At 41.4% G+C, this 22,580-nt stretch overlaps 1 protein-coding gene across 4 annotated transcripts in view; it reads left to right on the forward strand.

Annotated features, from left to right (window-relative positions):
* The window catches only part of ARHGAP15 (Rho GTPase activating protein 15), a 458,500-nt gene that overhangs the window by 419,707 nt on the left and 16,213 nt on the right, over nt 1-22,580 (forward strand). For all 4 annotated transcript variants that reach the window (XM_048868642.2, XM_075117817.1, XM_075117819.1 and 1 more), the window contains one exon: nt 2,336-2,441. In XM_048868642.2, coding sequence (XP_048724599.1) covers nt 2,336-2,441 — 106 coding nt within the window. The remainder of the gene's footprint in view (nt 1-2,335; nt 2,442-22,580) is intronic.

Here is a 22,580-nt window from a genome sequence, read left to right on the forward strand (position 1 = left end):
AATAATATCTCAGTACTGATAAATGCCAGAGCCAGGCAGAGGTGTTTATCATTCCCTGTTCAGAAATGCTGACTAAAGTTACCACATGTTGCCTGTTTTTCCTCTTTTACAATAGGCTAACAATTAACGAATAGGCTGATTCATAAAATAATTTTATGCACCATTTCTTCTAGGATTTCTGTGCTTTAGAAATTGGCTAACTGTCTCTCATCCTATTTTCTCCTGGCCATGTCTTTGGTTATGCACTTTAAAAAGGAGGCAGAGTCTGCCTTTAAAAAAGAACTGTCCACACTTTCCATTTTCTAAAGGGGTTGGGTATTAGAATATTACTGTGCATTTATGTAATGCTAAAAGTTTCATGGATTATATCCGTGTAAGAATCACTTCCCTGATCTCTGAAATGCAGTCACTTCTGGAATAGAGGGTGACACCCAGGTAGATATCTACGCAAATCAACCTGGGGGTGTGGGACGGGAAAACATCTCCATAGATGCCTATAATAAATCCTTCCTGTACTGCATTTCCCCTGAAGTATTGAGCACTCAACAATAAGCAAGCATCAGGTGCTTTGATTTGTGGTGCTGACCTTCTTTCATAACTCTGTTTTTTAAAAATCCTAGGCTAGATTCACATCTGAGCTGAGTGGGTGCATCTGTGCTTAAGGCCAGTGAACGCTTTCTGGAAAACAGAATGGAAACTACCGTTGAGTGATATCAGTTGAAAAGTATACCTGCTATAATTTTATACAATTTTGGATAGCATCTTCAATTCAATTCTCACAGGACAGGGTGTCCACATGACAAAAATAACCACTACTTTTGGCAGCCTCAACAGAGAGGCCAAGGACTGACTGAGCATTGATACTGAACTACCTTCTCCACTGTACAGTTGGGTCCCTAGATATCATGGTCAAAATACAGTGATAGGGCTGTGCATAGAAACCTCTGTCTGTTGTCATCCATGCCTATGTCTGTTCTGTGGATAACTTCGTTCTCCAGGGTTGTCAGTCTCGCTACTTTCCCTGAAACTATATTCACATGAAAGATTTTGAAAAGAAAAAATAATCTCTACGTTGATTATTCGGAGGTCTAGTCTTTTCTCAAAATACTTTGAGCTTCCTAGGAAGAGATTGCACAGTTAAACTCAATGTAAATGATGGATCTGTGGTGCTATAAATTTGCTTCTTAGATTATAAAATCTTCAGGGTAGAAACTGTGTATTCGTATGGTTTATGCAGCACCTAACACAAAGAGGGCTCAACTTTGACTGGAGAATCTGGATGCTAGACCAATGTAAATATTAAATACTAAAATATACTCAGAATTATAGATGATAGTTAAGCTATAGATGATCAGATCAGAAAAGAATTCTCAGGTTATCTAGAACATGCAGCTTACAAGATGTTTTCTCTATATCAGGCCTATTGTCACCTTATCTAATCTGCTCCTAAATGAAACCACAGTTGTACGTCTTTGTTTTAGTTGCAACATCTCATGCAAATAAATGCAAATATCACAAGCATAAGCCATATGCAAAACGTTTGTCCTTGAAACCATGAATCACACTAAACTACAATGCTTATCCCGACCAAGACAGCAGTAACATTCTTAGTCCCATATTCTTTTGTTACTGATTGTATATTGGTAATGGTAATTGTTTCCTACTAAAAGGCAGTTAAAAATGATGGTACCAATACAACCAATTCTAGAAGATAGCTAAAAAAATTGAATTGTGTGTAGCCAACTGCTGATCACTAGAAAGCATGAGCTAAATCATAATATTAAATTAATATCCATAAGTGTGTGGATCAAAAGCATGATATAGAGAGATTAGCGGTAAAGAAAGGGAACCAATCTGGTCATTGGAGGAGTGCACAGGAAAAAAAAGACAGAGTAAAGATTACATGGTTACTCAGTTTAAGGAGGTGTCCAGTGCAGATCCTGATGCACTGGTGGAATGTAGTTCCAGAATAGGAAACTCTACTTTATAAGAAGGCTACTTACTATTCACAAGTAGGCCAGCCGTGGAATATTTGCATTTGTACAAATCCAAATGGCCTATTAAAATAAATGCATAGAATACAAAGTCAGTTCTCTGATGAGAAAATGTTTCCTGATCCATTAGAAAGATTTTTCAATCCCTTGTAAGCTATTGTGTAGGCTCTCCATCAGTATCACATGGGGTAAGACATTCTAAGATAGCTGCACTTGTAACCACGTTAACAGTGCCCTCTAGTTTAAGCTCTCGTTACTAAGATGTCTGACATAACTGAATGCAAACAATATCCTAAAGTGACACTCAAATCTTATACTTTTTTTCTATTTTTCCCCATCAGAAAATCCAGACAGCAGCACTCGAGTTAAATCCATAAGGCGTCTTTTACAGAAGCTTCCTAGGCCAAACCGTGACACAATGAAAATCCTCTTTGAACATCTAAAAAAGTAAGTTAAGCTAACAGTACTAAAGGAGTGGGATTTTTAAAGGGGCCTAAAGGAGCAAGGTGCCCAAATCCTACCCTAAATATCTAACACTATCAATGCAGAATACTCTTTTTGCAAAACTGAATATGATTATCAAATATGTACATATATTCTATCTCTACTCACAAAAAGATCTGTACAGCTAGACTTAAATACTCATTGTTTTTATACTAGCAAATGGAACAATAGTACTTCTCTTCACATGGGGTAAAATGCTTTGGATTACTGTACACTAGGTTATGTTGAATTATACAATATTGTATTACCCAGAATAATTTAGTATATATATATATATGCAGTTGGTTTTGTAAGTTATGGGTTAGAAAATTCTCCTTCAGGTTTGTTTCTATTTTTGAGCTATGCACACTGTAAGGTATGTCATCAACAAGTTTCTATTCATATAAATGGCTCTTGTGCATGCATAAGTCATAAAAAAGACCTGCAGTTTACATCAAACATTAATTGTTCTACCTTACAGTGAAGTTCAGTGCAGTGGAGAATGCCTACACAAGTTCTTAGGAAAGATTTAAAGTGTCCATCTCCTCTGGAAAAGTTGATGAGATGCTACAGATGTTCCATTCAGATACTATGGAGATGGACGTGGCTCACAAATCCAGACTTGTAAAAACAGCATTGTTGAGTTCCATGTTTATCATCTCTTGGCAATTTCCATATTCACTGTGCCCAGTTTACAAGAGAGAAATATGGCAGCCGTACAAAAGCAACCTGGAATCTACTGCAAGCTGGGTTTTCTTTCTTTCTTTTGTGGCATCAGTGGTAATGAAGTTTCTGAAGGCATTATTTAAAGTGGTCTGAAAAAAGTGAAAGGATCTATCATTTTCTACAGAAATGAGAGAGAAAGTACCTCTGCTTGTTCTCCAGCCCCTCATCAGTTCCACCACATCAATTCTGCCTCACCTCTGCCTCTCCTACAATTCCAAGGGTGGTTCACACACACACACACACATAGCAGGGTCCCTCCTGGGGTAGAAGCAGAGGAGCCATCCCAATATTCACAGGAGGAGAAGGTGTGGGGAGGAGGGAATAATAGGACTGGAAGGGACCTTGAGAGGTCATCTAGTCCAGTCCCCTGCACTCATGGCAGGACAAAGTATCTAGACTATCCCTGACAGGTGTTTGTTTCTAACGTGCTCTTAAAAATTTCCAGTGATGGAGGTTCCACAACTTCCTCAGACAATTTATTCCAGTGCTTAACTACCCTGACAGGAAGGTTTTCCTAATGTCCAACCTGAACTACCCTTGCTGCAATTTAAGCCCATTGCTTCTTGTCCTATCCTCAGAGGTTAAGGAGAACAATTTTTTCCCTCCTCCTTGTAACAACCTTTTATGTTCTTGAAAACTGTTATCATATCCCCTCTCAGTCTTCTCCAGACTAAACAAACCAATTTTTTTCCAATCTTACCTCATAGGTCACATTTTCTAGACCTTTAATCATTTTTGTTGCTCTTCTCTGGACTTTCTCTAATTTGTCCACAGCTTTCCTGAAATGTGACCCCCCAGAACTGGACACAATACTCCAGCTGAGGCCTAATCAGCACAGAGTAGAGCGGAAGAATTACTTCTCATGTCTTGCTTACAACAGTTCTGCTAACACATCGCAGAATGATGTTTGCTTTTTTTGAAACAGTGTTACACTGTTGACTGATATTTAGCTTGTGATCTACTATGACCCCCAAATCCCTTTCTGCAGTACTCCTTTCTAGGCAGTCATTTTCCATTTTGTATATGTGCAACTGATTGTTCCTTACTCAGTGCATTTGTCCTTATTGAATTTCATCCTATTTACTTCAGACCATTTCTCCATTTTGTCCAGATCATTTTGAATTTTAATCCTATCCTCCAAAGCATTTGCAACCCCTCCCAGCTTGGTATTGTCTGCAAACTTTATAAGTGTACTCTCTATGCCATTATCTAAATAATTGATGAACATATTGAACAGACCCAAACCCCAAACTGGTCCCTGTGGGACCCCACTCAATATGACCTTCCAACTTGACTGTGAACTGAGGAATGGCGCCACCATCAGTTAGTAGGCTCTGGTCTGGTCCCCTTTCTCCCCCTGCCCTGTCCCAAGAATGGCTTCAGCTCCTGAGTGGAGTGGGGAGAGTTCTGCCTACAGTGGCTCTGATTGGCTGTTTATACCCCTGGAAGAGAGGAATTGAGGGAAGCAGCCAATCAAAGGGGGCTTACTCTTAGGGAGGGCTGAAATGACACCCCCAGCTCTAGTTGTAGAAATTGTATTTACTGGTTGTGTGACTCCTTTTGACCAGGCACACTTTAAGCACTGTTTGTAGGCCAAATAATGCCTTCAGTGATGCACCGAAGTTGCATTATTTTCAATGGGGTTGGACAGGTGTAACAGGTTACAATGTAGTAAACAACAAAGGATAGAATCCAGCTCCTCTCTTAACTGTGCTGGAAATAAGAAATAAATAAATAAGCATTTATGGAAATAAGAAACTGAGAACAGATCAATGCAGCAAGAAGGTGCCATTTTACAAAGTCACTACTCAGAGTAGAACTGCTCTTAACATGAGGTGTATGTACGGCCTAAGTGGTTTGTATGGACTCATTCAGGCCCTTGGCACAGGGGTGAAGTTCACCCAGTATAAATAAAAGTGACCCCCACAAAACAGACCAAAGCCAGCTTTTAATGAATGGTACCTTTATACTTTTCTGCTGCACTCTATAGTTCACTACATACAACATATGTAAATCATTGTATGGATGTATGGCTACCAAATAAATGCTGAATTGAGAAAAGAAATCCATTTAGTTGTGTGATGGCCCCATTTAATGAAGCATGGAAAGGTTTAAGCAAGTCCATAAAGAGATTAAAAAAAGTAAATTTGGCCTTGTGGAAAGACCATTGCCCCAGTCTCCCTGTAATGTATCCTGTGTGTATAAATTGACCTTTAGTGAATGGCCTAAAGGAAGGTTGTGTGACCTATTACTGTCAAACTGGGAATTATAAGGGAAGGTGTCTGCTAAAAGAGAACCTTAGCTCAAGTGATGGAGGCCTATGTTTTTGTGCCTAAAGGACCAGGGTTCTATTCCTAGCAGCCCATGTGTGTGCTGTCAGAATAGGTCTATATATAAAGATATATTTTACCCTCCAGAAGTGGACCCACCAAGAAGAAACTACTGTTACCCAGGCTGTAAGGAAAAATCACATCAGATATGCACAAGGGCTATTTAAGACTGAAAGGGTGATCTTGTAGTTCATCCACTGGACTGAAACTCATGAGTCATGGGTTCAGTTGCTGGCTTGGCCGTGGACTTTCTGTGTGACCTTGGGTACATCACTTAATCTCTCTGTGCCTTGGTTCTTTATAAAATGGTGATGATACTTTCTTTATCTGTCTTGTCTATTTTGACTGTAATCTCTTCAGAGCAAGAACAGACTCCTTAGACTCCAATAGAGCTCCTTGGCACAGCTGGGCACTACTGAAATACAAATAATTAAATAATGATACTTAGTTGCATATGTCCTCAGTATATGTCCTCATACCTCCACAGGAGGAAGGAGGGCAGATTTGTTATCTAAATATACACATGTTCTTATCTATCCGACTATGAATAGCTGCATTTCCAATTATCAGTGTGGCAAAGCCCAGTGAATCAGCTGGTATAATAGTGGAGTATACTAGCACACCAGCAGTGCAAGATAGGACAGAATGATAAATTGGACCATTTGGGACTATAAGCATTATGGAAGCAATATTCTTAATCTATATGAAGAAAGCCAGCACATGGTGCTGACTTGTATAAGCACATCCTAATGGAAAGAAGGAACTATTTTATGAGTCTTGGCTCCATGATATGGAAGCTGGGGTAGAAGGTTATATTGGAAACAAATGGCATCCAAAATTGAAGGGGTGGCATAAAGGTCTATGCCGGGGTGGCCAACCTGAGCCTGAGAAGGAGCCAGAATTTACCAATGGACATTACCAAAGAGCCACAGTAATACATCAGCAGTCCCCCACCAGCTCCCACACACTGGCAGCCCCGCCAGTCAGCACCTCCCCCTCCCTCCCCGCACCTCCCAATCAGCTGTTTCGTGGCATGCAGGAGGCTGTGGAGGAGAGGAGGGAGGAGCAAGGGCATGGAAGGCTGAGGGGAGGAGGCGGGAAGGGTGGAGTGGGGGCAAGGCCTGTGGCAGAGCCAGGGGTTGAGCAGTGAGCACTCCCCGGCACATTGGAAAGCTGGCGCCCGTAGCTCCAGCCCCAGAGTCGGTGCCTATACAAGGAGCCGCATATTAACTTCTGAAGAGCCGCATGTGGCTCCGGAGCCACAGGTTGGTCACCCTGGTCTATGCTGTCTTGTACCACATATTATCAATGGGCAAGAAAGGATCCACTCTGTGACCCAGGGAGGCCCAATAGGTCAGGGACAATGAAAATACATACATTATTTAACAACAGGGTATTTTAATGTGGGAAATGCAGACATTTTGTATTTGTTTTGAACTAAAGCAGTTAAAATGAGAACTGGTGTACTTAGGTCCAACAACATGTGTAATTCTCTCTCCTTCAGACTGAGATTGTCTAGCAACATCTTACTAAAGTATAACTATAATACAAGCTACCAATCATTTCCTGTACAATGACCCATCTTGCTATCGCTGTTCAGAGCTATATGCAGAATCTAATCATGTCTAACTACATACATGATTTTGCTTTGGCTTCATCATCCAACGGGGAGGAAGTAGGTGGAGAAAGAGTGGCCACCCCATTGCTCTTGGTATCCCAGCCCAATGCAGCAACCTTAATTCTACTTTGCAGCAAAAGCCACAAAAATGATTACTTGTTTGACTCATTAGCATGCCGTAGGTGACATCCTTCCATTATTGCCCCAGCTATGCTCACTGTACTCCTCCAATTAATTCCCACCTATACATATCTGGGTGCAGGCTGGGTCTTCAACTCACCATACTGAGAATGATGTGGAAATCTCCACACTGTGTTGGTGCAGCCAGCACATCTACTGAGCACACGTGCTTTTGTGCGTGTAGCTCAGCAGTCACATATCTCCCTTGTGCCCCATCTTCCATGCTGGAAGCTTGTTAACATTTCTAGGGGAGCTTTTGTTAAATAGCTATGATAGCTTGTAATCAAAGTCCATAGAGATTAAAGGAGATTGTTTGCTGGGACTCTGAACAAATGTATGTATGAAACCATCATTACAATGCTTCCCCTATACTCGGGGAACAATTCTGTTCTGATTTACACCTGTGCAACCCCACTGACATAAGCAAATTACATGGACATATATGAAAGCAGAATTGGGTACTCAGATGTTTTCAGTGGCTCTTCTGCAAGACTATAGTCAATGACCCAGCTGTCCTGGCAGCTCCTTTGCAATCAGTGGAGTTGCACAAGGTGAGTGATGGCAGAACTTTGCTCAGTTTACCCCAAATTGTTGCCATTTTTTGTTTGTTTGTTTGTTTGTTTGTTTGTTTAAGTAAACTGGTTTGATTTGAGTCAGGAATGCAATTTCAGGGGAAAAGCCTTTTCTCAACTTCATTGCTACAGAGAGGCCTTCACATTGTGGACCTAATGTGCTGGAGGTGCACATCCCCTGCACACCGTGAAGCTTAAGTCTATGGGGGATCTCCGCTGCTGCCACAGGAGGATAGGACAGGAGTAGCTGAAGAATCTACAACTACTCAGATCCTCCGATCTTTCCGCGTAGGGGCAAAGGGGGAAGCAAGACCCTAGAACACTTAGGCTGGAGTATCAGCTGTGGAATTCTTATGTAACGAACAGCTGAGGACTGGCAGAGGAGAGTTGGAGAATTCCATTTGTCCCAGCAGCCAGCACAGTGGGTATGTCTACATCTGGAGCTAAATATATGATTCCCAGCTCACATAGACATACTTGAGCTAGTTCTCATCAAGCTAGTGCACTAAAAATAGTATATCTGTGGAAGCATAGGCAGCAGCAAGCAGTGGCATGGGCTAGCCACCCATGTACAAGCCTGCCCAAGCCCCATCGATGTGTACTCAGGGCAGCTAGTCCGTCTGCCACCCCCAATGCTACCAGGGCTACTGTACTGACGACAGCTAATACATGTCTGTGCAAGCTGGGAATTGCATCCTTAGCTCCAAGTGTAGAGGTAGCCAGTGATGTACACTTGGCACTGGTGAGAGGATTTGGCCTTTATAAGGAAGACACCACTATCAATCTTGGTGAGAGAAAGGTTGTACAGCAGATTTTATCTATGGCTTTTCAGTTCTGGAGAAGTAGGTTCAGATCAGATGTGAAATGAGCTTGAGGAGAACGGTCTCTCTTTCTAGTCTTTAGAAGTGCATCCAGAATATTTGACACAATCAGTCATTGCTGTGCAAGAGAGGTCTAGTGCTGTAATAGCAGAACAGAACAGTGAGGTACTGACAGAACTGAACTGAACTGAACTGGAAAGTATGTGCAGTGTCTGCCCACACTAGCAGGCCTGTCTGTTTCACAGAACATCCATAAGATCTAAACTGCACCGAGTTCCCTCATGTACAGAACACACATTAAAGAAATCTCATGTTCTTTTAAAGGGAAACAGCTAACACTGCAAGTTAAATTGTATTATCACAATGTCATTTATTAAGTGCAGAGAGTAGCACCCACTAGGGCAAGTGTAGCTCTATTTTACAGCGCAAATGGGATACCAGGTTTTTAGGGCACTTGCTGTTTTAAGCATTTTGCAACAGAAGGGCAAAACCTTTAGTTTCCCATTGATTTTACATGAAATCTGTCCATATAACATGTATGGTAAAAACACACAGCTCAGGACTGGTTAGACAAATCACATGACATATGCCAGTTTAATGCCACATCAAGTGTTTTGCAAGGAATGGTCTTTAAAAAGTAGTTGAATCTTAGAGGCCACTGACATTTTCTATAAAATCAAACCACAAACTGTAGGCCAGTTTCTACTATCTTTAATACAGCAGAACTCCCACTGAAGTTAGTGGGAATTTTTCTCAGTAAAAAGTCCGCATAATATAACCCGTTCTGTGTTAGCATATTCTACTGATGCAGCATTGTGTGTGTCCCCACACTCCCTTCAAATCCTTGTTTCTTTTTTTGATTGAAAACGGGACTGTGACTGCTCAGCATTCTACCCGTTCTTCCTGTTTTTTCATCAGGAGATAAATTCACCTCTGTGCAGAAAGCCAGCTATGCCTAGGAACCACCAAAGTCTATGTAAACCCATAAATCCCATTTAGGTCCTATTTTGAGGGCTTAAACAGGCCATCAGTGATGCACTATCCCTCTGCATAAGGGTGAATTTCATCCTACATGAAGTAACCACCCTCTGTTTGTGAAATCACTATCTCCACAGCAACTAATTCACAAACTGAGATTTGTAATCTCAAGTGAGGAATAAACAGCACCTTCCATCCAGGACTCCCAAAGTGCTTTATGAACATTAACTAACTAACCCTTCTTGGAAGTAGCTATTATTATAAAAATGTTGCAGATAGAAAAGCTGAGGCACAGGGAATTTAAGTGACTTACCCAGGGTCAGAGAGTAAGTCAGTGGCAGAGCCAGCAAGCTCAAAGTCATTGCACAGAGTCTGCTGCAGTAGCCACAAGATTCTTTTGCCTCTCTAATCTAATATGCACTAACATAAAACAGCTAAAAGTATCAAACAATATATTAGAGACAAACATCCTTAAATTTCATACTTTCCCCTCAAAAGCATTATTTACTATATTATTATATTATATTATTTACTATATTAATAAGTATTTTTTGTAACAATTAAACACAAAGACAGTGACCTGGATGCCTTTTAGCAATCCCTCTCCCCACTTCTTTAAGTGGAAAGCATCGAACCCAGATGCCCTAGTATGGACGATATTCTTCCAGCAGCAGCATCTGGCTCCTTGGCAGGCACTTCAGGCAAGTTGTCTGGGGAGTTCTGCAGTTGCCTCTTGGTTTATCACGTGGATCAGGTACTGTGGCCTATCTGGCTGCCTTGTCCGTGTGGAAGCCAATTCCTTTTGATTCACCTTTGATTCTGCAAAATTAGTTCACTCTGTTTTTCCTACGCTTTAGGCCATTTATGTTTTAGCATGGTACATGCATTCACATGGTACATGCAATCCAGGCTTTTTCCTCCTTTCAGTCAGAAATGAAATTATCAGAACCCTGGCCCCCCATTAAAACCATTAGTTATTTAATAATAATGACTTGAATCAATTTCACAAAAAATAAGTCCCTTGTTAAGCAGGGGCAGTGTTGATCGAAAACAACAGCAAATACCCTGTAACCTAATATATTCTCTAACACAAGGCATGAAAGTATTACAGAGGTTTCTCTATTAGTTGATTTAAAAAAAAAATTGGCTCCCCGCTTCCTTGTGGCACCATGAAAAGCAGAGCATCCAGTGACTGAAAACAGACAAACAAACACAGCAGTATGGGTCAGCTTTATCGCATTCCAAAGAGCACCAGCTTCTGGAAACTACATTTAACAAAATAGATTTATTTTTACCTATTTTTTTTAAAAAAAGGAGCCACATGTATGAAGAGCTGAACAATAGCCCACGCAAGAGGCAGGAATGACAATGTGATGACAAGTCCAGCAGTAATACCCAGAATGCCAAGGATAAATCAGAAATTAAAGCTATTGTATGACAACTAGTAATACTTAGCATGGGACGTCTGCAAAATTTCCATATTTATTTTTATGGAGGAGAAAAGATGCAAGTTACACATGTGATTTTCATTTATTAAAGTATGTACTATACCAGAAGATCAGCATGTTTAGACAAGCTTAGATAGTAAATCTAGGCTCAGAAAAACTCTCTTCTACATAGCAGAACAAATCACAAATACAACTGTGAAACTTTCACAAAGAAACCCCAAATCAGGCAAAATTCATCAAGCTTAGATAGTCATTATGAAGCACTCCATGGAGCAGAGAAGTTCAGCAGATCTCAGAGAGATTGCAGGAGGCCTGAAGACAGAGGCGAATGAAGATTTAGGTCTTGATTCAGGAAAGCACATAAGCAAACAGCAATTAAGTGAAATCAACAGAATGTAAGCATGTGTTTAAATGCTTTCCTGAATCAGGGCCTTACTTAGGGTTGTGAGTCTCCCTCTTAGCCTTGCGCTAAAGGGCCAGAACCGCAACAATGGGAACAAGGACATTCTGAGTCCCACTGCTGCAAAATGGAGCAAGGGAAGCAATGCTGAGAATCTGAAGAGGACAAAAGAAGCATGATTGTGAATGGATGGTAATACACCTAGTGGCCAGGGACCTACCTTCTTACCCCAAAGGACTTTAATGGCAGTCAAGGATGCTTGGCACTTGTAGGTTTAGGATTTTAAACCTCATATGAAATTTTCAATACAATGTTCTGGTACAAAAAGGCTAAATGTAAAGTATATCATGGAGGCACCTTTGTGCACACAACACATGTGCTTACTGTTTCATAGAAATATAAGGCTGGAAGGGACCTCAAAGATCAGCGAGTCCATCTTGCCCACACTGAAGCAGGACTAAGTATTTCTAGAGCACCCCTGAAAGATGTTTGTCTAAGCTGTTCTTAGTGATGGGGATTCCACAGCCAGCCTGGGTAACCAGTTCCAGAGTTTAACCATCCTTAGAGTTGAACATTTTCCCTTATATCTAACCTAAATTCCCCTTGCTGCAAATAAAGCTGCATACTTCTTGTCCTGCCTTTGGTGGACACGGAGAACAATTGATCACCATCTTATCTATATAAAAGATTCAGAGAGGAATTCAAACAATGAAAATACTGAGTCTAGCTCAGTGCAGTTTTCCTTTAGGTTACTCAGAAAAGGAGTTGAATCCATTTTCTGTATAATTTATTAAATGACTTCTCCCTCCGCCAGTGTGTGGCCACTCTCAATACATAAACAATATACATCTCAGCAAGTGTGCACTAAGAGAGTAGACGGAAAAGAAAACAAAGTTGTTAGTCAAAAGAGCAACAAAACCAGGTTTCCTGGGTATCTTTACATTGCTATCATTTTAAATGCTAAAGTATGTATGTATATCATGGAGTCCCCTATAAATCACACATAGCAATTCTTAATGTGAATAAAACGTTCCTCAAAAATCACTCATTCTTCAGTAACATGTGAACTTGGCAAATTCTCAGTGTTTTAGGGAAAATATAACAGTGCAAGTCGTAGGGACTGTCCAGTTTGGCCGATGTACATAGCAGAGGGACATTGCTGGCACATGATGGCGTATATTACATTGGTGGACGTGCAGGTGAATGAACCAGTGATGGTGTAGCTGATCTGGTTACGTGTCTCTACGTAAAAGGATAAATGGACACAAATCAGATATTAGGAATAGCAATATACAAAAACCTGTAGGAGAACACTTCAATCTCGCTGGACACACAATAGCAGATTTAAAGGTAGCCATCCTGCAACAAAAAAACTTCAGGACCAGACTTCAAAGAGAAACTGCTAAGCTTCAGTTCATTTGCAAATTTGACACCCTCAGCTCAGGATTAAACAAAGACTGTGAATGGCTAGCCAACTACAAAAGCAGTTTCTCCTCCCTTGGTGTTCACACCTCAACTGCTAGAAGAGGGCCTCATCCTCCCTGACTGAACTAACCTCGTTATCCCTAGCCTGATTCTTGCTTGCATATTTACACCTGCCTCTGGGAATTTCCACTACATGCATCCGACAAAGTGGGTATTCTCCCACGAAAGCTCATTCTCCAATACGTCTGTTAATCTATAAGGTGCCACAGGACTCTTTGCCACCTTTACAAATATTAATTAAGTCTCACAACTGAAATTCTCCTTTAAGGTAGATGAGTTTTATTATCCTAATTTTACATATGAGGAAACTGACACATGAAAAGTTAGGTAAGTAACTTTCCGAAGCTCATGCAGTATGTCACAAGTTCTAGGTTCTGCTCCTCATTTACTGTGAAATAGTCAGGCCCGTGGTCCACCCACACAAGGGTCCTGCTTTCTGGGTTTCACAAGTTCTAGTGAACTTTACTGGTGGGTTTAATTTATGTGGTTTTGCAATCCCTGAGTTTTGCTTTGAGTTTAGAGTTCTTTTAAACCCAAATATCTGAGGGTGCTCAGGATACTGGAGAAGGGTCTTTGTATCTTAAAAGATTGGGCTCCAACATGTTGGAGTGCAGAACCAAGTCACCAAGGGGTTAATTTCAGTGTTTTTCATTCTGAAAATCTTCATTGGAACTTTTTTTATTAAAAATTAAAAAAGACAAATGCCAAAATATCAGTGTTCTGTACAAAATAATTTAACACAATGAGATTTATTCTACTGTCAATTGAAAGAATTTATGCAAGTAACTCATTAATGTTAGTTAGTGTTTGGCAAGTAAACCCCCAGCATTTTGATGGGGAAAATAGACCCTGATATTCCTTTTAGATTGATAGATAGAGATATATAAAATACATGCTTGTCAGTGGCAAATATATGAACTCAAAAACAAATTCTGATCAGCCAGGCCAATGGATATACCCCACTTATAAGACTGCAGAAATCATATTAGATCAGATCATTTTTCACACATTGCAAAACATGCAACAACTGTTTCAATCATCATACTAAGAGAAATCAATATATTTTTGCTTTCAGAGAGTAGCATTTCACATTTCAGCATCTCCAGATTATCAGCAACATACATCTCTTTTTGTGGTCTACTGCAGTATTTGTACTTCTAACAGGATATTGGCCATTTTCTTGTGAAGATCTACAAATCCTCGTAAACAAATACCAGTTTGAAAAAATTAAGAGCAAATCTGTGGACTGGAATGCACCCTATTTATAATAGGAACAAAAAGCTGGCAATGAAATATAAACCTAAATCACAGCAGAATGACCTACTTTAAGGCTTTTGCCAAAGAGACAGTGTTTTTAGACAGCTCCTCTGAAGTAGCGTCTTTATGTCTATGCCATCTGCAGATTTATTATTGTGCCTGAAAAAACGAAAAGACCTACAGTATTCCTGAATGAAACTAAGCTTTGTCTATAGGAAAAACTCCAGTATTGTGGGCACCACACCCACACCTACTGATGTGGTCCAAGTTTTTTTTCCTTTAGAGCACCTAATTAAGAAACCCTGACTCATTTACATGGATACGTTTGATCTAAATTACACTCCAAACCGCACCAAATTAGGAGCATCTGTGAATGTGAAATGTTTGTTCCCTGTGACTGGTAAAACAGGGCCAGCTCTGGACAGCACATGTTCAAGTGATGAAAAATATTTCAGATGTAACACACTTCTCAGACCCACTTTTCCACTAATAATTCATAGTGAGTTAACCCAGTATCTCTGCTTCCAAAATCATTTCAGACAGTGAAAAATGTCATCTTTTTTTTTTAAGTGAGAAAAGAGGTAGACGACCACCTACTTTGTTTGTTGTCACTGATAAAAGGTCTTAGTACACCCACTGGCAGAGATGCAAATCTGCTTGTCACATGCTTAGTATCTCTTTGCAAGGCATTCAGAAATCCTGAACTGTGGCAGAAAGGGAAATATTTTATGGATGACTGGCTATTGACCACAGCAAAGGCCTTTTAACTTGAAATATCTTCTCATATTTGTTAACCAAAGTTTAGTGCTGTCTAAAGGATCTGGATGAGGACCTGGATGTCAGCTTGGTGAAATTTCACCATGCACACTGGGTAAACATTTAGAATTAATGTCAACTGGCCAGATTCTTGCATGTGGGTGCAGCCACTTTCTGCTGCATTATTGCAGCACAATAATCCCACAATTGGAGAGTCTGTCCCCAGAAGGATCACACCAATGCAAAGGGGGAATCCTCCAGTAACAAAAAAGCTTTTACTCCACTCTCCTGGTCACCGCTGCTGGCATAACAGAGAAAAAGGAGCATAGCTGTAGCAAAGGAGACTTTGGCATGACTGTTCTGGCCCCTTAGAGCAGTTAGTAACTGAGAAACTCAACCAGCCCTTATCTTTCTCTAAATTAAGCCAGGGAACCAGCCCTACACATGGTGGCCTAGGATCAGGGACAGGCAAACATGGCTTTAAGGCATCGTTGCAACTCCCAATTCCTGCTGTGTGCAGTTTGGCCAAACCTCAGGATTAGGTCCAGGGTGTTTTGACCTGCAGGGTTTGAAAGAAGGCATCCTTGCATTACAGTCAGCATTGTATTTTTACTTCTTTCTTGCTCTATAAACACTGCAAGTCACATAATATCAGTGAAAATGTGTTTATGAGAAGTATAATAGTGTGCTATGGTTACATTTGAACTTAAATCCACATTCAGATAGCTAAGGATCCTCTTGCTTTCTAGTATGTTATATATGATGAAGGTTTATGTTCAAGACTTTAAGTAAAAAGGGGAGAAACTATATAAATAACACTTCTTTTGTCTGAAGAGATTTTAATACATTTGTCTGATCTACTGTTTTTGCAGTAGCTAGAATATAATTTGAATATATTAATATTTTCAGCAACTGTGCTCAGGGAGCACAGTTAATAACTTATGCATGGATACATAGATATACTTCAGACAGAGGTAATGTTTTTAGCCCTTATGTTGGTAATACTTAGAAACACACAATGAAAGAGCCTGTTCTTTCCTCCTCTTTGTTGTGGGCATGCATTGTGATGGTATGGAGCCAGTGTTCTTGCTGTTGTCTACACAGCCTGGATTCAATAAGCAGTTATATATGCATATTATGACAATGTGGTCAAGGAAACCAGATTTTTTACCATACCTTCATGTGCCTGTATAGCATAAAATCTGGTGCTTATTTTTCTTCTCCTCGTTCAATATGTTAACATATTTATAATTTGATACAGGTTATGTTCATTTTATAATTAAAATTATAAGAGTTAGATGAAAACCCAGCAAGATGTTACTAAATGGAAAATATGTATCTTTTCATACATTACCCATTATGATGCAATGTAAAGTCATAAACCTGTGGAATGGCTAACCCACAGCTGAGTGTATGATAGATGTATCCTCTCCTGTGTCACAAGTCCCAACAAGTTGCCTCTGTCTCAGAAGCTGGGGTTTTTCCTTTACAGTTCTCACACCCAGCAACTAGGAGGCACTGATGCTGTTTTGTGAGACGCTACCTGTCTCCTCCCTGGCACTTCTCCTGTCAGTTGCTCCATTCCCAGCTCTGAACCCATCCCTACAGGAGAGCTGTGGAGAAGGAGAGCAGCGTGGAGTGAAGTACTCATCGGGATGTCTGCCCCACTCTGCTACTGCTAGAAACAGCCTCTGTCAGAGTAAAGGGAAAAGGAGGCTCCAGGGGAATAGAGAAAACCAAAAGTTTGGGAGGGAATGAGCGAGAGAAGCTCTGCCTTGTATAGATGCTGCAGGCAGATGTGGGAAGGGTCCTGCTGTTTCAGATAATCGTCTCACCGTTAGCATGCTTATTCAGCCTGATTTTTAGACTCAGAACTTAGATGCTCTTGCCTTGCCCCCTCCCTACCATGGCATGTTGCTACACTGAGGGCTGTAAGACGGGTGGCATATTCTGGAACCTCTACGCCATCTGCAAACCCCTTTATGCTGGATATTCCTGAGCTGCTGGTTTCATCAGCTATCTGTCCCTGGACACCTCTGGAGAGCCATAAAGGGGCTAAAGCAGAATGCAGAATCTGAGCCCCTGTCTCCAGACAGGCTTATGCTCCACATTATATTTACCATACATAATACTATATGCTAGCTAGTTTTACATTTTAGATATATTCTGGGTAATGTTGCACTGTCACATAACTATGATCCGTACACGCTCCTCATGACTGAATGGATCATTCTTTTCTGTACGCTGGACTCAGGTTACACTTGAATTAATATCTACTGTCCCTAAAAAATTTACAGTTATATCGAGCAGCTGGAAATAGTGCAGGGGCGTCCTGTACAAAACACATGCAGTTTGTATTTATCTGGCGTCCAGCAGTCACAGCCAAACTTAATCCTCCTCATTAATGAAATTCCTATCCATAGTTCAGAAAAACTCCAGAGAGCAGGTAAGTAGAGATCTGCAAGTCCAACCAGAGGGTCCTGAAAGACAAATATGGTGACTATAAGGTTCTAGAGCTGTCTTTTGGCTGAATTCATCTTTCCTCCAGGTCTGAGCTCAGTGCAAGGACCAACAGGGTGAGTGCACAGAAAGCTCACCATTTACAAGGAATTTGGGCCCAGATTTTTGAAGGTATTTAGGTGTTGCTGCCCTTGGCATTGCAATGCCTAAGAGCCTAAATCTCATTTTTTAAAGGAATTTAGGCACTTAGGAGCCAAAATCCCATGAGCTGTCAATGGGATTTTTTGCTCCTACGTGCCTAAATTCCTTTTGAAAATGAGATTTAGGCTCTTAAATCAGTTAAGCACTGCACCACTGAATGTAGAAACACTTAAATACCTTAACAAATCTGGGCCTTAGAGACTATGAGAATGAACCATTAACCACTTTGGTACTGCCTAACTACACAGTGGGCAAAACACACCCGGAGTAGGTTTCAGAGTGGTAGCCATGTTAGTCTGTATCCGCAAAAAGAATGAGGAGTCCTTGTGGCACCTTAGAGACTCACACATTTATTTGGAGTAGTATCCTGGATATCTGGAGTGTCCCCTTTCCACTGCAGACATTCCATTGGCAGAGTGCTGCGCCATACACAAGCTGCAGCTGAGTACTCATTTAAAGGGTTAATACAAAAGACACAGCAACTCAGATATGGTGCACTTCAAGCCCCCTCCCCTACTAATCTAAGGAAATTTACATCAAAGCTGGCAGTGATCTAAGGAGTTTTTTCAAGTGTATCTGAAGGAGAGGTTACACAGAAACCTGCAGCCTTCTAGGCAGCCATTTGATCCTGTCCACACTGGAGGCTAATTCATCCCTGTGCCTCAACTCAGTGCCGTGTAGGAATTAACATGGAAGCACCTCACTTTTGCACATCTCCTAATCCAGGGGCTTGCTGGGGAGTAGTTCAGCCCCCATCACACTTTGGACAGTTCTGTCTCCTAATTTTGCACCCTGGCTGCAACAGTCCCTTTGGCCATTCTGGCCAGCATGTGCAATGCCCTGGCCACACCCTCTTCTTGCTTCAGCAGGCCCGTTATGCCCCCCTTATCCAGGAGCTCCTGTAGCCTCTGGCATAGAGTTGGCAAAGTTGGCTGTACACTGTCTGGAGCTTTCCCTATGCCAGTAAAACTCACCGGGGAGCTGCAGTCCACTGGCAGATCAGCCAGGCACTGTAGCTTTGGATTATCACAATTAGAAACAAATGTAAAGCAAAAATAAGCCTTATTTCTTGTTTCAGAGGAACAGCCGTGTTAGTCTGTATTCGCAAAAAGAAAAGGAGTACTTGTGGCACCTTAGAGACTAACCAATTTATTTGAGCATGAGCTTTCGTGAGCTACAGCTCACTTCATCAGATGTATACCGTGGAAACTGCAGCAGACTTTATATACACACAGAGAATATGAAACAATACCTCCTCCCACCCCACTGTCCTGCTGGTAATAGCTTATCTAAAGTGATCAACAGGTGGGCCATTTCCAGCACAAAGCCAGGTTTTCTCACCCTCCACCCCCCCACACAAATTCACTCTCCTGCTGGTGCTAGCCCATCCAAAGTGACAACTCTTTACATAATCAAGTCGGGCTATTTCCTGCATAGATCCAGGTTTTCTCACATCCCCCCCACCCCCATACACACACAAACTCACTCTCCTGCTGGTAATAGCTCATCTAAACTGACCACTCTCCAAGTTTAAATCCAAGTTAAACCAGAACATCTGGGGGGGGGGGTAGGAAAAAACAAGAGGAAACAGGCTACCTTGCATAATGACTTAGCCACTCCCAGTCTCTATTTAAGCCTAAATTAATAGTATCCAATTTGCAAATGAATTCCAATTCAGCAGTTTCTCGCTGGAGTCTGGATTTGAAGTTTTTTTGTTTTAAGATAGCGACCTTCATGTCTGTGATTGCGTGACCAGAGAGATTGAAGTGTTCTCCGACTGGTTTATGAATGTTATAATTCTTGACATCTGATTTGTGTCCATTTATTCTTTTACGTAGAGACTGTCCAGTTTGACCAATGAACATGGCAGAGGGGCATTGCTGGCACATGATGGCATATATCACATTGGTGGATGTGCAGGTGAACGAGCCTCTGATAGTGTGGCTGATGTTATTAGGCCCTGTGATGGTGTCCCCTGAATAGATATGTGGGCACAATTGGCAACGGGCTTTGTTGCAAGGATAAGTTCCTGGGTTAGTGGTTTTGTTGTGTGGTATGTGGTTGTTGGTGAGTATTTGCTTCAGGTTGCGGGGCTGTCTGTAGGCAAGGACTGACCTGTCTCCCAAGACTTGTGAGAGTGTTGGGTCATCCTTTAGGATAGGTTGTAGATCCTTAATAATGCGTTGGAGGGGTTTTAGTTGGGGGCTGAAGGTGACCGCTAGTGGCGTTCTGTTATTTTCTTTGTTAGGCCTGTCCTGTAGTAGGTAACTTCTGGGAACTCTTCTGGCTCTATCAATCTGTTTCTTTACTTCTGCAGGTGGATATTGTAGTTGTAAGAAAGCTTGACAGAGATCTTGTAGGTGTTTGTCTCTGTCTGAGGGGTTGGAGCAAATGCGGTTGTATCGCAGAGCTTGGCTGTAGACGATGGATCGTGTGGTGTGGTCAGGGTGAAAGCTGGAGGCATGCAGGTAGGAATAGGGGTCAGTAGGTTTCCGGTATAGGGTGGTGTTTATGTGGCCATTGTTTATTAGCACTGTAGTGTCCAGGAAGTGGATCTCTTGTGTGGACTGGACCAGGCTGAGGTTGGTGGTGGGATGGAAATTGTTGAAATCATGGTGGAATTCCTCAAGGGCTTCTTTTCCATGGGTGTGGCTAAGTCATTATGCAAGGTAGCCTGTTTCCTCTTGTTTTTTCCTACCCCCCCCCCCCAGATGTTCTGGTTTAACTTGGATTTAAACTTGGAGAGTGGTCAGTTTAGATGAGCTATTACCAGCAGGAGAGTGAGTTTGTGTGTGTATGAGGGTGGGGGGGATGTGAGAAAACCTGGATCTATGCAGGAAATAGCCCGACTTGATTATGTAAAGAGTTGTCACTTTGGATGGGCTAGCACCAGCAGGAGAGTGAATTTGTGTGGGGGGGTGGAGGGTGAGAAAACCTGGCTTTGTGCTGGAAATGGCCCACCTGTTGATCACTTTAGATAAGCTATTACCAGCAGGACAGTGGGGTGGGAGGAGGTATTGTTTCATATTCTCTGTGTGTATATAAAGTCTGCTGCAGTTTCCACGGTATACATCTGATGAAGTGAGCTGTAGCTCACGAAAGCTCATGCTCAAATAAATTGGTTAGTCTCTAAGGTGCCACAAGTACTCCTTTTCTTTTTCCTTATTTCTTGATCACCTTCAGTTCTAGACATTTGCACAATTACAAACTTGTGGCCTAAACTAGTATTTAAGGGGGCTGAGGCAGAAAGCCAGAAATTGTGAGTTTAGCATGACAGAAAATGAACAGTGGACATTTGTAGAGCATGTAGGCAATTAGGATGGGTTCAGCCACGATCACATGACCCACTGTAACACTCCTGCAGACAGATGGATAGTTGAACACACAAGAGGGCCAGTGAGCTACCCAACCCCTATTTAAAACTGGGAAGACATGGAAACCTACAAACTTGCAGTTCATGCAAATGGTGCATTCCACAGTTACCCATTCCAGACATTTCCTGCATTTAGTGCAGTGGGCTACATATGTACATAAAGAATAAATATCAAGCTAAGGTGAATGGACAAGACAAAGTGTGAGTGGAAAAGACAATGCTGACATTATAAACACATTGTTCATGAGGATGTGAGATGTAAATAAATTTAAATAAATCAAAAACTCTCAGTGGCATATATTCACTAGTGCATTTAAGAAAGACCCTCATTCCATTCATATTTGATATCAGTGCTGAAGCAACTGTGATGCTGGGAGGCATGTTAAAGCATCTTTCAAATGTGATACAAATTCGTGGATGTATGTTGCACTTGTAGCTTATAGAGGGTTCACATACCATACTCAATCATTGCTCTTAGGCAGACCAATGTGTACAGACCTTAATCCTAACAACAAGAGAGGGAGCCTGTAGGACAATACACTTAGGGTTTTTCAGATGTTGGAATCACTTAAAATGGCATACCATATAGAGAACATATATATCTAGCAGTTCACAGAACAGGAAATGCAGTTGTGCTATGACCCTTATGAAGCCATTCGCTGCCAACATTTCTTGATCGCAACTCCAAAGAACATCCCATGCCATATAAAACAGAAACTTTTGTTCATGATACTGGATAAAAATTATGATTTATTGGCAGGATAAAGCTAAGTTTGTCCTCAGAGCTTTCAAGGTTCATTGGAACAGATACATTTTCAAACAGGTTGCCTAAAGTTGAGCTTCCCAATTTGAAAATTTCAGCCAAATGACTACATTAAGTCAGAAACTGGACATTCTGGAAACATATTCTGGGTCCACATCTTTGCTCCCAATAGATTATTGCAGCTTCAACACAAAAGGACGGTGACTGCACACTGCAACAGGCTATGGAATGGATAGCAATGGGAGTTTTGTAATTGTCTTCAATTATCAGAGGGGTAGCCGTGTTAGTCTGTATCCACAAAAACAACGAGGAGTCCGGTGGCACCTTAAAGACTAACAGATTTATTTGGGCATAAGCTTTTGTGGGTAAAAATACCACTTCTGAAGAAGTTGTAATTGACTTCAATAGCACTTTCACCCATGGGCTAGAGAGGTGATATGTACAGGGCACCGCAAGGCGTACGGTGATGTGAAAAGCAAAGGTAAATACTAACCCAATGGTTCTTTGGGATATTTTCTGAGGGCTGTTACCTGGCCAGGAATTTCTTTGATGAGACGACACAGCCCTGCTGGGGAAACTACTATATAAAGCTGTGATCGTGCAATGAGCACAGGATCTACAGTAGCAATTAAATCTGTGTGAAGGGGGCACACTACCATTTCTAGTGTTTCCACATCTGGTATCCTGGGAGAAAATATGACTTTCTGAAGTGTAGCAGGGGATCATTCGTTGCTG

Source organism: Caretta caretta, chromosome 11 (genome assembly GCF_965140235.1).
Source record: "Caretta caretta isolate rCarCar2 chromosome 11, rCarCar1.hap1, whole genome shotgun sequence".
In the NCBI taxonomy this organism is placed as follows: Eukaryota; Metazoa; Chordata; order Testudines; family Cheloniidae; genus Caretta; species Caretta caretta.